Source organism: Entelurus aequoreus, linkage group LG10 (genome assembly GCF_033978785.1).
Source record: "Entelurus aequoreus isolate RoL-2023_Sb linkage group LG10, RoL_Eaeq_v1.1, whole genome shotgun sequence".
Lineage (NCBI taxonomy): Eukaryota > Metazoa > Chordata > Actinopteri > Syngnathiformes > Syngnathidae > Entelurus > Entelurus aequoreus.
The window spans coordinates 13,784,724-13,801,696 of record NC_084740.1 but is presented as its reverse complement, the minus strand read 5'-3'; the positions used below and the strand labels follow the sequence as shown (position 1 = coordinate 13,801,696).

At 40.5% G+C, this 16,973-nt stretch overlaps 1 protein-coding gene across 1 annotated transcript in view; it reads right to left on the bottom strand.

The window, feature by feature from the left end:
* Positions 1-16,973, bottom strand: part of rsrc1 (arginine/serine-rich coiled-coil 1) — a 267,973-nt gene that overhangs the window by 244,780 nt on the left and 6,220 nt on the right. The window contains exon 3 of the mRNA XM_062060184.1: positions 8,789-8,905. Coding sequence (XP_061916168.1) covers positions 8,789-8,905 — 117 coding nt within the window. The remainder of the gene's footprint in view (positions 1-8,788; positions 8,906-16,973) is intronic.

Genomic DNA, 16,973 nt, shown 5'->3' with positions numbered 1-16,973 from the left:
TAGATACAACATGTTAAAGGAGAAAGTGAGCAGATTAAGGCTGCAACTAACAACTAATTTGATAATCGATTAATCTGTTGATTATTACTTCGATTAATCAATGAATAATCGGATAAAAGAGACAAACTACATTTCTATCCTTTCCAGTATTTTATTGAAAAAAAACAGCATACTGGCACCATACTTATTTTGATTATTGTTTCTCAGCTGTTTGTAAATGTTGCAGTTTATAAATAAAGATTTATAAAAAAATAAAGAATAAATAAATAAATAAATAAAAGTAGCCTCTGCGCATGCACATAGCATAGATCCAACGAATCGATGACTAAATTAATCGCCAACTATTTTTATAATCGATTTTAATCGATTAGTTGTTGCAGCCCTAGAGCAGATATTAACAGTAAATGAACAAGTAGATTAATAATTAATTTTCTACCATTTGTCCTTAATAATGTTGACAAAATAATAGAATGGAAAATGACACATTATAGACTTAGACTCAGACAAACTTTAATGATCCACAAGGGAAATTGTTCAACACAGTAGCTCAGTTACAATGATGGAAAGGACAATGCAGGTATAAATAGACTAATATAGCCACAAAAAAAAAAAATCTTAACATATATACGAATATATACATAATATGTGTACAGAGTAATTTCTATACAGATATATTATATTATGTCTATAACATATATACAATATAAACCAATGACCATGTACAATATTACAGTATATACAGTCTATATGACAGCAGCAGCATAAAATAGAGAATAGGTCCAGCAGGAAATAGAAAATAGACAATATAAACAAAGAGAAGTAGCTAACATGTCAGGTGTCAGGTAATAGGCAGATGTCATCTATTGCTGTATGGCGAGTGATTATACAGCTGGATGGAGTGTGGAATGAAGGAGTTCTTGAATCGCACAGTGCGGGAAGGAAGTTGAAGGAGCCTGTTGGAGTATGAACTCCGCTGTCCCTTAATTGCCAGGTGGAGTGGATGGGCAGGATTGTCTATGATGGCCAGCAGTTTGTCCAGTGACCCCCTGTCCCTCACTGACACAAACGCCTCCAATTGCGTGCCAATAGTTTGGCCGGCTTTCCGGATCAGATTATCAATCCGGTTTGAGTCCCTTTTGCTGGTGCTGCTCCCCCAACAAACCACTGCAAAGTACAGTGCACTGGCCACAACAGACTGATAAAATATCTCCAACAGCTTGCTGCACACATTGAATGACCTAAGCTTCCTCAGGAAAAAGAGTCTGCTCATGCCCTTCTTGTAAACAGCTTTGCAGTTGTCCTTCCAGTCCAGTCTGCTGTTCAAGTGGACTCCCAGGTACTTGTACTGCTCCACTACTGCCACCTCCCGGCCCTGGATCTTGATGGGCTCCACCGGGGTCACTCTCTTCCTGAAGTCGATGACCAGCTCCTTGGTCTTGTCCACATTAAGGACCAGATGGTTCGCCTGAGACCACTCCACAAAGTCAGCGATCAGTGTCCTGTACTCCAATTCCCGTCCCTCTCCGATACACCCAACCACAGCAGAGTCGTCAGAGTATTTCTGCAGGTGGCAGGACCTGGAACTATACTGGAAGTCTGAGGTGTACAGTGTGAACAGGAAAGGAGACAGGACGGTCCCCTGTGGAGCACCTACACCACTGACCACAGTATCCGACACGGAGCTCCCCAGTCGCACAAACTGGGGCCTGTCAGACAAGTAATCAGTGATCCAGGAGACAATGGATGAACTGACACCCATCCTGAGCAACTTGTCACTCATCAGAATTGGCTGAATGGTGTTAAAGGCACTGGAGAAATCAAAAAACATGATCCTCACAGTGTCCTTCCCACCATCCAGGTGAGAGTGAGCATGATGCAGCAGGTAGATAACAGCATCGTCCACTTCTACATGGGGCTGATATGCAAACTGTAGAGGATCCAGGGAAGGAGCCACCAGTGGCCTCAGCTGATCCAGCACAAGTCTCTCGAGGACCTTCATGACCTGGGACGTCACGGCTACAGGTCTGAAGTCATTTGAGCTCGATGGGATGGGCTTCTTGGGCACCGGCACTATGCAGGATGTTTTCCGTAGCACTGGTATCCGTTCTAGCTTCAGACTCAGGTTGAAGATGGAGTGCAGGATCCCAGTTAGCTGAGCAGCGCAAGTCTTCAGGACCCAGGGGTTGACTCGGTCAGGGCCTGCTGACTTAGCTGGATTTACTCTCTCCAGCTGCCGTCTTACAAGTCCAGGTGTCAGACACACCGGGCTGGCTTTCTCAGTAGGGGTGGAAGTGGGGGAGGGGAGAGGGGGGGAAAAAACGGCTGTAGCAGGTAAAAGAGAAGGAGGGGGAGTTGGAGGTGTGAGAACAGGAGTAGTGGGGGGAGGGCCAGTAAGGGGTGCGTTGCTAAATCTGTTGAAAAACAAATTCAGCTCGTTGGCTCTATCTGCACCCCCATCCAGCAGTTTGGCTTTATTGTTGAAGCCTGTGATGGCCTTCATACCCTTCCGAACCTCACGAGTGTTGTTTTGTTGGAGTTTAGCTTCAAGCTTCCTTCTATAGGCATATTTCCCTTCTTGAAGATTAACTTTGAGCTGCCACTGAATCCTCTTCAACTCGTCCCGATCACCGGATCTGAAGGCTCACTTCTTTTTATTTAGCAGCACCTTTAGCTGGCTGGTGATCCAGGGCTTGTTATTTGGGTAACAGTGGACAGTTTTTGTCGGGATGATGGAGTCCTCACAGAAATGTATATAGTCAGTGATGCAGTCTGTGATTTTGTTGATATCTGTCCCGTTACTGCATATGTAAATTAGGAGCCTTTGTTTGTTTACTTACTACTAAAAGACAAGTTGTCACTATTTTATTTAAGGACAAACTTGCAATAAGAAACATATGTTTAATGAACCCTAAGATTTTTTGTTAAAATAAAGCCAATAATGCAATTTTTTGTGGTCCCCTTTATGTAGAAAAGTACCGAAAAGTATCGAAATAATTTTGGTACCGGTACCAAAATATTGGTATCAGGACAACACTAATACATACATATATATATATATATATATATATATATATATATATATATATATATATATATATATATATATATATATATATATATATATATATATATATATATATATATATATATATATATATATATACACACTTCTGTCGTGTAGAGTTTTTGTGTATATATATACACAAAAACTCTACACGACAGAAGTGTCACAAAAGTCACGTGTAAAAAAAGACAGTTAATAGAGGGTTCCTGCTTCTCACAGATCATAGATACGCACACGCATATTGTATTACAGGCATGCACTTCTGAATGCACGCACATGTTGTATTACATGCTCAAATCTTACACGGCCGAAGTGTCGCAAAAATCACATGTCAGTAGACAGCCTATCGAGGGTTTTTTCTGATTAGGGACAGACAACTTAAAACACACATACGCAAATTTAAAACATATGTAAGCTGATCTGAATTAACACACTCAGATTGATATACAGACATACAAATTAGTACACACGCAAGCAAATTGGATGACACGTACACAGATTGAGATACACGTTTGCAAATAATTTTGCTACAATAATACTTCCATACTGCTAGTCAACCAACTGATTGGTTGCCTATCAATCGGCACGCCCCTACCAAGAACAATTCTATAAAAAGTAAACCTGATTAAATAGGGGCTTTAGAATAGTCAGCGGGCAACTTGTATAGCAGTATAGATTGACTATTCACTGAAAATGACTCAACACAGAGCTATTATTGTGTAAATAGGTGGAAAGACGATTGTCATGCTAACAGTCAAGCGTCATGCACAAGTGATTGTGAGTTGTGGTTCATGTAAGGGGAAACGTGCAAATTCCCTCCTTTGATAAACTGGATAACATGGCAGCTTTCCAGCCTGACAATAATCCCAAACACCTTCAAGAGAACAAGTGTCTTTGAGTTTCAGGATCCCCTGGTGGGATGTACATTGAAGTACAAGATTTGGGGATTTATTTATTTTTTTACTACATTTTATCAATATAATCCAGTAAAGCAGCACAGCTCTCTCATAATGCCGTAACAAAATCAGATTTCACATTTCATGTCCTTACTGAAGGAAGTGACACCCAAAACCACCTGCTACAGTGCGTCTTGATACACACATACTGATCTCCGGGTGGTGCAGTGAAATAGACGTTCATTTCGGCCAGCCCAACTCTCGTCTTCATTACCTCTCTGGAGTGACCTTGCACGCTCCACGCCGGGGCAAGACAGGAAAAGCTATCTAGCAGATGTACGACACCTCATCTCATACAGGAGGTGGTGGGGAATTGCTGAGTGGAATAAATACCAGGCTGTACACATGGAAGAAGTGTAGTGGTTTTGTGTTGGAAAGCTGTGGTCATATTTTGGGACTAACACAAAACGGCTGTCGTCCGACGCTCTCATTCCATTGCAGAAGTGTGCCTAATATCATGACCAGTGCATACAAAGGGTTCTCTGACAGAATGACTCACTGTACCACACACACACATACGTAGCGCCTGGCGGTGGTCACACAGGACAGCACGCAACCATGCCCGTACACCAAGCCCACCACAAGACGAGCCTGTGATCCCACTGTGATGAGAGGCTGCGTCGGCGATGTCGGAACTGGGCCGCAAACATCAGAACGCTGTACGCCGCCACATCATGCAGTCACGCATATCTTCACAAACATGCTCAACTAGACGCACACGCACACACTGGCTGGCACAGCACAACGCACACACACACACACACACACACACCTGCACACGGGCGAGGTATGCCTGCTCAGATCAAAGAGAATAAACATTAATGGCAAATAGGTAATCTGCTCCTCTTGTCTGTTTTACATTTCAGGGCAAGATTGACTGCCTCTGGGGGACCAGACCCCCTGATTGAGGGCACAAGAAAAAAAAGGGAAGAGAGAGCAATGGTGCAACGATTGATGGTAACCACACCGCAGAGTAGTAGTCTTTATGTATCCTTTTATTTTTATTCATGCAGGAGAAATGGAAAAGGAGGTAATAATGTTCGCCCACTATAGCCCTAATCTTCCTTTTGGATGTTATTATTCCCGCTTCGTTCGCTCTTGTCTAGTCTTCCCTTTTCAACTTTTCCACTGCCTTCAAACTTCCCAACACTCTTTCATATTCTTGTGTTGGTGTCAGAATGGTGTGGCCGAGTTGGGGGTTCCGTGCAGCAGCTCATATCCTATCTGTGTATCCATCATGAGGTCCCGTCCACTCAATTGTCCCGTGATCCGTCAGCCAGCGACTTAACACACACACACACACACACACACATGCACCCACATTACTGACTAATGGCAGTAGAAGCACCTGTGCAGTCCACACACCAGCTTTGCTCTCAGTCCTCACTGCTACATGCAAGATCGTATATTGCATAATTTCAAACAGTGGCCTCTGCTCTAAAAGGCGTCGTGTCCCAATTATATTAAGCCACACTTACACAAGGCAAACTGGACCATGTCTGGGCTCACTTGACACCTCAATCCAGTTTGTCGAGTGTGACCGCAATGATCTGTATATTTATAGTATAGATGTTCATACACAAGCACATGCATGTAGGCCAACAACCTAGACGTGTCATACAATTATTATGATCAGTCCAATGTTTCCCATATATGAATCTATTTGTTTCATCAACACATTATAATGGGACTGTCTGTTTTATGTTTACTCACTTTTTTGTTTCTTCCATGTTATTTTTTTCTTACAGTGTCCATTACAAATACATGTGTCATGAGAAACTTTGCAAATCGATGATTTAAGTCCTGTGAGAAACGCAATGAGCGCCTTACCGCCAGTTACTAATGATACCTGCCACCTAGACACAATATAATAGAATAGCAAAAAAGAAATGAATAAAAAACCTAAGATTAAAACTATTAATAAAGTCAAAGTATTTGTGTGTCATAAAATGATTGTATTTGGTCTCTCCCCAATTAATAAAAGGGCTGTTTGAAACCTGCTCAAAATTACAGTTTTCAAAATAAAAAATATATAAAACAAAAACACCACCAGCTAGCTTATGTTACTATTAGTGGTTTAAGAGAACAGGTTTAACAAATAAATGTCTACATTTGTCACAATTACAAGTTAAACTTTGGGATGTAACCAGGGATGTAACGATTAACAGTATTAATAATAAATTGACGGGTAGTATTTCCTTTTTAAATGAAAATGATTGGTAGAAAATGGATGGATGGATGTCAAACTGTGATTGATAACCGCAAATCAATATTAACTTGCGACACTGCTCAATTCTTGGAAAAGAATGCTAGCGCAGCTAATCGCTAGCTGGCAGCTTGCATCGCTAATCACTAGCGACCTTAGATTCTAACATGCAACAAGACACATTAACTTCATATCCCAATTTAAACACATTACCGTCTGAGCAACTAAGTTATTCAATTGTGCACATCAGTGTTAAATATGAAGATATATATTGTGTGTCTGTTGTTGATCTATTTTTTACTAAAGTTGGGTGTAAAGATTTTGAGCACATTCAACAATAACGTGAAAACGATTACCGTGATGTGAAATTTATGCATTGTTAAATTTCTATCACAGACCAAATTGTTAGCAAATTGTTGGCTTTGTTCGGCTTTCATATTTTGTGTCAGTACACCGACCGCGCCCACCTACAAGACAGATCTTTGCGAACGAAGGGCTTCAAAAAGCTGATTGCAATGGCCGCCGTGCGTATCCAAAAGGTTGGAACTAGGAAGAGGGCGGATCATAATGGTAAATATCTACCTAACCGTGACATACAGCAGCTTTAAATGTTTTTCTGGACACGCCTTGGAAATCACAAAAGTGTTTGTGCAAACATGTGAACAGAAAGAAAACAGAGTATTGTAGAGTTCCTGCTGTGCTGCAGACACGTTTTTCGCCCAAATGAAAACGCCACATACAGTATATGACAACTGTTCTGTACCCCACCAAAACACCGCCCCAATCCCTGTGGTACTGCAACCATCCCGCCCCACCTGCTCCTCTCTCACTAAGCCGATTACGCAACACAACTATTGTAATCATGCCACTGTCATCATCTGTAGTTCTAACGCTTCCAAATCCCTAACATCTTTCATCTCAGAATCGCACCAATAAAACCATTTTCTGGGCAGATGTTTGAATCATCAGCATCGTGGTGATCAGCTGTCAGCTTGGGTTCCCAAAAGTTGTAAAAAGTTGGAACATCAGGCCGGATGGTGCAGCAGCAGCATCAAGCACTCACATGACAAAAGTCTCATGGTGACACCTCCATAATGAGGATATTAAAACACTTTTTTTCCTTTTGTGATTAAAATGATCTCTGCTCTCCCCCTGCAGCCATACACAAATAAACAAAGGGCCTCGCTGACGCATAAATTATGACTCTTCAGTGGTGCATCTGTGCATTCTTGTATGTGGAAAGGATTAAAAAAATGAACAGTTTACTGGTTCATTAGCGCCAGATTAACTATGCTAATGACATGGAGCACCACACAGGGAGACGTTGCCTTTATGTTGCTGAAAAGGATAGACTCTGTAAACGTGTGTGTGTGTGTGAGTGCGTGTGCGCGCGCGTGTCTGTGTGTGTGCCTACTCCTGTGGTGCAGGTGTGTATACATTAGTACTGCATGAATACATTAATTTCTTGACACAAAAAATAAATCAAGCCATATTGGATATAGTGATGACAATATTAATAAACAAATGGATGTATTAGTAATGGTGTTTTAATCACATTATTGACGGAATAGTTGACATGAGAGAACATTTTGAAAACCTTAGAAAAAAACTTTGCTCTCCAAGTACCAACATAATGACCAACAATAAAATATGGTAGTGTAGTAGGCCTAAATATTTATTAAAACAAGGCCAATGTTTTACTTAACAAATATATTTAACATTTTGGCCAGTGTAACATTACACAGTTTGAACAGTTACACTGTGTTTGAACGTTTAATTCAGTGATTATTTGGCGTACCACTAGATGGAGCCAGTGTACCCCTTTTGGCACGCATACCACAGTTTGATGTTAGTCCGCCTGCAGTTGGCGTGACATAGAAAAAGTAACTGACACAAAAGTTGTGAGACATGATCGATTTTTTTAAAAATTCTAACATTTTAGGGACACATTTTTTGTTGTTGTTGCTGTTTTAGGTTTGTGAAGATTTTTGTTGTATCAAGTGTTGTTTTCATGCCAAAACTAAATATCACAAAAAACGTAACATTAAAACAAATTATTTAAAATGGCGAATATATAATATATTATCATTTGTTACATTTTCAAATATAATATTAAATAACTATTGAAGCTATTTTCTGAATTATCAATTTCATGATCAATTTATATAATTCACAACCTTTTTAATTACTTTGAGACATTTCCATCGATTATATGGCATTTTTATTCATTCCACAAAGGTTCAAATCATCTTAATGATAACAATTTATTCAATCACATTATTTATTTATAGGTATTTTTAATTATTTACAAAGTAATGTATTTAATGACCTTTTATTTAATACAACATATATTAAATCCATCTGTCTGGGTCACCCATCAAAAAGGTGGGGACGGTATTATTGATCTGATTGATTGTCTAAAAACAATGTCAACCAGCAATGGGTCAATCATATATGTTGTGGGCGTGGATTAAAAGGTAGCTAGACCAATTAGATCATAGATTATTATTATCATTGATCAATAATTTAGGAAATTTAGTGTGTTTTTGTCTTGTTTTTTACCTTCTGTCTTTGCTGCGTGACCTGTGTGAGCGGTGGCTCCTCCCCTTGTCGCCGCTACGACTCCTCCTCCTGCGAGATGAACTGTGGGACGAGCTGCTGTTTGAACGTCTCTTCCGTCTGAAACACACACACACACACACGTAAGTAAAATTGGGACTTGGAAACAATAAACCGGAGTTTCAACTGTTATGATGAGCTACTTTGCATCAGGGCCCACTGCTGAGGGGCTGCATAGCCATGTCGGGTGCCCTACAGTTACTCTCTAAGGGTCTTTTGGTGCTCTCCTGCAAGCAATGTGTGTATCTATTTCACAGCTCACACAGCACTTCAATGAATATCTTTTAGCAGGAGGCATTTATGAGGGGGTGAAAGAACAGGGCAAACAGTTTGAGCAACATTCATTATTTAAAACAGAATCTCTTTTGTTTCACCAAAAAGCAAAAAAAAAAACACACATTCTGCAAAACACACACTCCTTTGTCCCATGGGAGATGCTACGCAAGGATAGAAGCAAGGCAAATAAGAGCAGAACAAGTAGCTAATAGTAAAAATGAGATCCAAGCGGTGCAGAAAAGGTGATTTGGTATTCTAAAGGTTAGATCCCAAGAGCGAGAACGGACCCACATTCCAACACTGCATATTTCACTAACAGTAGTAACCTTTTTCGCTAGGTGCTGTGTTGACTCACCCAAAATGAAACAAACTAACAGAAAAGATCCCAAAAAGCTGCTGTATTAAAACCTTTTCACTTGTTTTCTTGTTCACTGGCCAACTTTATTCCTGTTCTCTTTCTCCTTCTGGAACATGCACCTCCAAAGTGCACTAAGTGAGGAACTCAACTATCAACTTTTGGTGTTTTCACTTTTGCTGAGTTCTTTTTGTTTTGTTTATAATGTGCCATAACAGAAGTCATTAGTGAAGTTTAAAGTGTGATGATGACCATAGAACAGGAAACACAGCTTAAAACTTGCGGGATAGGAGTCATCAATCACGTAATTGATGATTAAAATGTTATCAAGTAATCAATAGGTAATAGAACCTAGGGTGGGTGCCAGTACAGTCGAATAACAAGTTGATGCGTAATTGTGTTTAATTGTATCCATTAAACCATATCCAATCAGATTTATAATCCACAAAGTATGTGAAAATACCATCCAAACATCACAAAATGCCACAAATTCAGTCAGCCATTTAAATATTCTGCTCCAAACGTCTTCGGAAGTTCCGTAGATTGAGGTCACTGGGGTAACACTTCTGCACTCTGACCACAGTATCAGATCAGTCATACTGGAAATATGCAAAGAATTCGAGATGTGCTGTCTACCATTCACAATCCTTGTATAAGACATGAACAAATATGTTTGTACTTTTTTTTAAGCATTCTAAATCGTAAATAAATTAATACATAAGTAGCCCGTCAATTGGGGCTCTCTGTTCCGCCCAAAAAACCCTCTAAATAACCATCCAAAACACACCGACAATACTCTATATACATATAGTGACCTGAATATTAACCAAATATTAGTGATGTTGTTATAAGCGCTAACGGAGACAAACTATTTTTAGCGGCGGATTGATAGCGCACAGCTCAGTAGTCCTCTGCTGCTTTTACTGTGAGCTGGCTTCGTTGTTCTGTTTCTCCTGCATCATCGTGTCTCGGCTCGTCAAAGTTATTCTAGATTATAAATTATGCCTCCCATCTGGATATTAGGAGGATTTAGCCGTAAATCTAGAATTTGTTCATCTGTGACATTCAATTCATACCTTGAGACGGAGACAAACACACATAACCGAAGACAGTGTCTGCAGGGAGACTTTTCCTTGTTAAATCATGATTAATTATTCATTTCAACGGTAAGATAAGGACATCCTATCAGTTGTCATTGAAGTAAGTGCAGACATTGTACAGTAAGCTATTGTTTTATTATGTTAGTAGTTTGTATTTCTTGTTTAGCACACAACACTGCTACATGATGCTTAAGTGTTTTAATAAAGCTCAATCTGTTTATCACATAGCTTCTAAAACTTGTAGCTCATCCTCCTTACGTTTAGAATCAACAATATACGTTTCTGTATCATAATTTTTCCTAAAGTTATCGTTGGTTTGATTTGCATTGTTGTTGGTGATGAAGGGATCTGCGGTTCCTACCTCTACATCCCGCGCTCACATGACTGCCTAGCTCATCATCACTCAAAATGGCTCGGGAATCTCTGTGAGATTGATATTATTTTGTTCATATCTATTAACTCGCTAAATTTGTAAGTATTTCAGTGTCATACATTAGAGCCATCCATCCATCCATTTTCTCCCGCTTGTCCCTCTCGGGGTAACGGGGGTGGCTGGAGCCTATCCCAGCTGCATGCGGGCGGAACGTGGGGCATACCCTGAACAATGATAACAGCTTCAATATAGAAACAACTTGTTTTTGCACTCTATGGTTACTTTAATCCTAAATAAAATTAGGCTTACATCTGGAATAGGGATCGACAGACTATCAGCGCCGATATTTGGCATGTTGGCAAATATCAATATCAGCAGATTTGGGTTTTTTTACAACTACAACAGCAATACATTAGCAGATACAATATATACACATATGATACCAGTTTTTAGAATTTTTTTTAAATAAAAACATAACGATAAATAGAGAGATAGTACCACACTCAAAGTTCGATATGACGCGGTCGTTGGGGTGCATATAATACCTATCGTGTTATTCCAAAGATCGCGTTAAATAGAAATTCTTATTGTTTTACCCTATTCTTTTTTAAAAAAGTTATGCGCTGTAGCTCAGCTGCCTAAACCTGCTTGTTGGATAGTGTCCCCCATGAGAGGTGACTTGAATGGTGAATTGTGTTCCCACGTCCCAGAATGGGGCGGGCACTATCCACATCACTGGGTCAATATTTTGTTCTTTTTATTTTGTTCTTTTTTTTTAATTCCTTCTTTTTGGAGACTTTTATAAAGATTTTCTGTGTAATAAGAGTGTAACATTATTGTAGATACGACGGTATTGCGGTTTCCAAGTCAAGTTATTGGCCTCCCTGACTAATAATAATGAGTATCGGTATCAACCCTGAAAAAAAATATATCAGTCGATCTCTAATGTGAAATGTAAAGTGCCTCTAAAAAATAAAAATAAAAGACAACAACACTTAGATACATCTTCTCATATGTCATTTCCAACGTATTTTGTCTTTACTTCTGCTCCATCCCACAACCTCACAAATGAATCCATTTGGTGGGCAAATGTTGGGTTAGGCTATTGTCAAAAAGCACAGTTTGTTGGTACACTGATGATCGTAAGAGTATTTTGAAGTGCCCAGCAAGCTTGAGGCAAGTTTGAGGCACTCAACACCACTCCGGCAAGGAAATCCATCCCTCGCCCTGATGAGCAGCCATGACCTGAGAACCCTGAGAAGAGTGAACCCCCGGAAAGCAGCGGGACCTGATGACATTCCAGACCGGGTGCTTAAGAGATGTGCAGACCAGCTGGCTGGGGTTCTCACATACATCTTCAACACCTCGCTGACCCAGGCTGTGGTACCATCATGTTTTAAGACTGCTATAATCATTCCAGTCCCTAAAAAAGAAACACATTGTCTCCAGACTTCCCCCCACATTCGACCCGTACCAGTTTGCTTATCGCCTTAACCGCTCCACAGAGGACGCCATCTCCTCTGCACTCCACCTGAGCTTCGAACACCTGAAAGGGAAGGACACACACGTGCAGATGTTTCTGGACTTCAGCTCGGCATTCAATACGATCATCCCGCAGGACCTGGTGAGCAAACTGGCCCTCCTTGGATTCAGTATCCCCCTATGCAACTGGCTGCTTGACTTCCTCACAGACAGACCCCAGTCTGTAAGAGTGGGCGAAAACACTTCCAGTGCCATCTCCTTGAGCATCGACTCCCCCCAGGGCTGCGTCCTGAGTCCGCTGCTGTTCACAGTGATGACCCATGATTGCTGCGCCAGGTCCACTACTAACCACATTGTGAAGTATGCGGACGACACAACAGTAGTGGGACTCATCCGGGACAACAACGACATGGACTACAGGGAGGAGGTGAAACATCTGGTTGACTGGTGCAGAACCAACAACCTGGTCCTGAATGTCGACAAGACCAAGGCAATCATTGTTGACTTCAGGAGGCACCAGTCCAGCCACACGCCACTCTTCTTGTGCTGAAAACAAAGTTTCGTTGTACTGGGTAGAAAAGCGCTATACAAGTACAACCCATTTACCATTTACCATTTGTGCAATGACAATAAAGACCAATCCTATTCATCAACGGCACAGCAGTGGAGATGGTAAGCAACACCAAGTTCCTGGTGGTGCAGATAACGGTCAATCTGACCTCGTCCCTACACAACGGAGCTCTTATAAAAAGAGCTCAGTAGCGCATGCACTTTTTGCGTCGGATGAAAAGAGCACAGCTCCCTCCCCCCATTCTTACTACATTCTACAGAGGCACTATAGATAGGCTACTGACCAACTGCATCTCTGTCTGGACTGGAGCCTGCAGTACCTCAGACTGGAAGTCTCTGCAGAGAGTGGTGAGGACGGTGGAAAAGATCATCAGGACTCCTCTTCCTCCTATCCGGGAGATCGCAAAAAGCAGCTGCCTGACCAGGGCTCAGAAAATCAGTAGAGACTCCTCCCACCCTCACCAAGGACTGTTTTCACTGCTGGACTCTGAAAAGAGGTCCTGCAGCCTCCATAGCAGGACGTCCAGGTTCTGTAACAGCTTCTTCCCTCCGGCCATAAGACTCTTGAACACATCAAAATAATCCCCTCAATTCCCCCAAAAACAGATTAACTCACTGGACTATAAAGACAATATAACATACATCTATATATGTGGATGCATATGCAAAAGTGCAATATATTTATCTGTGCAGTAGTCTATTTATATCTGCACCTTCATTCGTAAATGCAAATACTCTGCAACTTATTGCTCTTTTATCCTGCACTAGAACGAGCTAATGCAACAAAATGTTGTTCTTATCTGTACTGTAACGTTCAAATTTGAATGACAATAAAGGAAGTCTAAATCTAAGCCCACAGGCACACTTTTTCTCACCACATGTACATTTCTCTCTCATCTGGCTGTCTGGGAACATGGCAACAAAATGACTATCCATGTCCTCGGATGACTTGAGTGAGTAGCATGAAATCAACATGCATTTTAGTTCCCACACTATCTCGGCTTTGAGGACTTTTGTTTTTAACAAAAGCATCCAAAGTTGTCTGCTTTGTTGCTGTGGAAACTAGCAGAGTTGCTGGCTGTCTTCAGAGCATCAGCGTTAAACAAATGCACCTATAGCGCTGCTAGCAACTGTATTACAGTTTTGTGATTTTCTTTTCCTTCAAGTGGCTAACATCGCCCATATTCGAAATGTCAATGTTTTACAGCACAATTAGCATTTAGCATGTCTTGGGTCTTTTGCCAGCAACAGTGTGTATTCTTATGTGTATTATTGAAGCTGCACTTCACTGGCATTGTTTCAGCATTGTCGCTAGCAGAAGTAACTAGCTAGAGTTTGCAGGCACTTGCACGCTGCATGCCCACACAGACTAGGCAGAATACATTTTTCGCAAAAATATCATGACGGCCTGGAACAAAATACTTTTTATTACGACACATTGATTTTGTTTCAATTAATGAAACTTTGGATAAATTCTTATGACTTTTTCAAAACTTCAGATTTTTTTTAATTTTCCATGACTTTTCCAGCACCTAGAAATTAATTGCTTTTTAAAATTCCAGGACTTTTCCAGGTTTTTCATGACAGTACGAACCCTGATGTTAAAACTTGTTAAACAAGATATCTACTCGCCTTCAGCGAGCCTCCTTTCTCAATCACATGTCAACGGATAGCTTTATTTTAGTAAGTACATCCATCAATAGTTAATCGGTTGGCTAACCTATTTTTACACTTCTATGACTGCTGAGAATGCAAAATGTCACTAAAGAGTTAATGAAGGTGTTACAGTGGTGACAGACACTGGAATAGATTAATTTCCCCGGTTTACAAAGTGAACAAATTGGACGTCTAGGTTAACTTTTTTCTGCACTTGTGTGGAGGTTAAAAATGTTAAGTCTCTGCCACTTTTCAATTCATCCATCATTGTAAACCGCCCTCTTCCTGGTTCAACCATGCAAGATACGCCTCACTTAGACACACGCATGTAACAAAAAAACAATGCCACGTTACAAAAGCAGAGTTTGGAAACGCGTATGATCTCACAAGCTGGTTCAACGGCAATATAGCAAGCATAGCATCTGTTTTCAAATGCTTGCATTCTCAAAGATCTCTCCTGTAAATGGGCATGCACATTTGTGTGAGACAGCTGTGATTGACAGTAACAGCAATCATTCCATTCGGGCGAAACGGCAAATTTTACAAAGACAAACTAGCAATTATGAAAATTGATGGCAATGACGATTGCTGTCAGACATCCAGCTGAAGGGACAACTTTGACAAGCAAAACTTTTTGCTATGTATCATAAGGAAGGTGCAACATTATCTGATGTTTTAACCCCTATTTAACCACAGATCATGAAATTAACTTACGTGTTTTGCTTACATTTTTCATTCCGGGCGCGACCGTTTGCACACACAAAAAACATGATGTATTCTTCCTTGTTAGTGTGTACTGATGTTAAAGACAATGTACACTTCATTGCGCATCTATCACTATAATGTGTTAAAATTCCACGAGAGTTTTGCAGTGGCACACGCACGTCCGGGCGCTTTTGGCCCTTAAACAATCGAAAGTTTTCCTTGACTCCTTGTGACTGTGCACTGAATTTAGAAATAATGTACACTTGGTATTTTTATTGCTCTATTTGTAATGCAATTTCTGTGTTATTAATATTTACTTCACTACCTGCTTCTTTGCTATCACTTTTTGAATCATATTTGTACATATCATATTTGCTGATGCTGTTCTGTTGTTGATGTCTCTCTGTCTTATCCCTCTCTAGTCCCCGCAATTTCCCCCGTCTTCCTTTTTTTCTCTTTCTATCCCCTCCTACTCCAGTCCGGCTGCGCCAAACATTAATATAAATCCATTTAATAAAGTCAAATACAAATAAGGCAACAAAAAATTATCCCACACTTCTCTTTTGTAAAGTAAATCTGTACAGCAATTATGGGCATTGACATCAACAATATGATTTGCCTGTGTAGCTGGACAGGACAAAAAATAATAATAATATACACCTTAATGCACATGCAATTTATCACCATGTTATAATTCCATGAGTGTTGGGTTCCAGCAGCACAAATGCATATTAAAAAATTATTCATAATGTTCCCCTGTCTCTGTGTCAGTGCCGGCTGGTTTTAAGGATAATACACGTCATGTCGACACGTACATGTCATTGTATGTCTAGTATATCAAAATAAACATTATAATAACAGAGGTTTAATGCCACCAAGTCAACCTTTGCTGCTTTTCCAAGCTTCTGATTGGACCAAATGTGTATGACAGCTAGTGTATGCGTTTGCATGTAAACAGAGAGTTTTGAAACTACACTTGTGTGGATGGAGACCGTTTTAACACCGGATATGCGTTTTTGAAACTATCCGTAATCGTGTAGACATGGCACTTAATGACATCCAAGCCACTGTATGACTTAATCATGAAATAGAACGTAACAAGCTGATAGCTTGTTCTTTTTTCCTCCGCCACATATGCATGTTAATTGATGAAAATGTATTAGCGAGACGATGAGGGACGAAGGCTCCTAGGGTTTTTACTAGAGACCCCACCCGGTGCAGACAAGCAGTGACTTCCCATCAGCGGTAATGGACCTTGACCAGGCCTCATAAATAATTACCATCAACTGGCCTTGTCTGAGCAGAGCCCCACACAGCCACTGGCAGCTGTGGGTGGATGAGTTGGGTGAATAGATGGATGGATGGATGCTTTGACACAGGAAATCGGCTCATACCGCTATAGACTCTAAAGATCAAGACGACGACAAGACACGTCCTTCTTTTCCAGCACCAAGGATAAATAAATAGCAGCTCATACAAGGCATTATTTTTATCTCGGCCAATTTGTTTTGTGTGAATTATTACTAGTCTATCATTGTGGAAAAGGCCTTTTAACTAAGCCAGCCAACTGAAGAATGAAGGTTGTCAATGGCCATCAGACTGTGGTGAAGA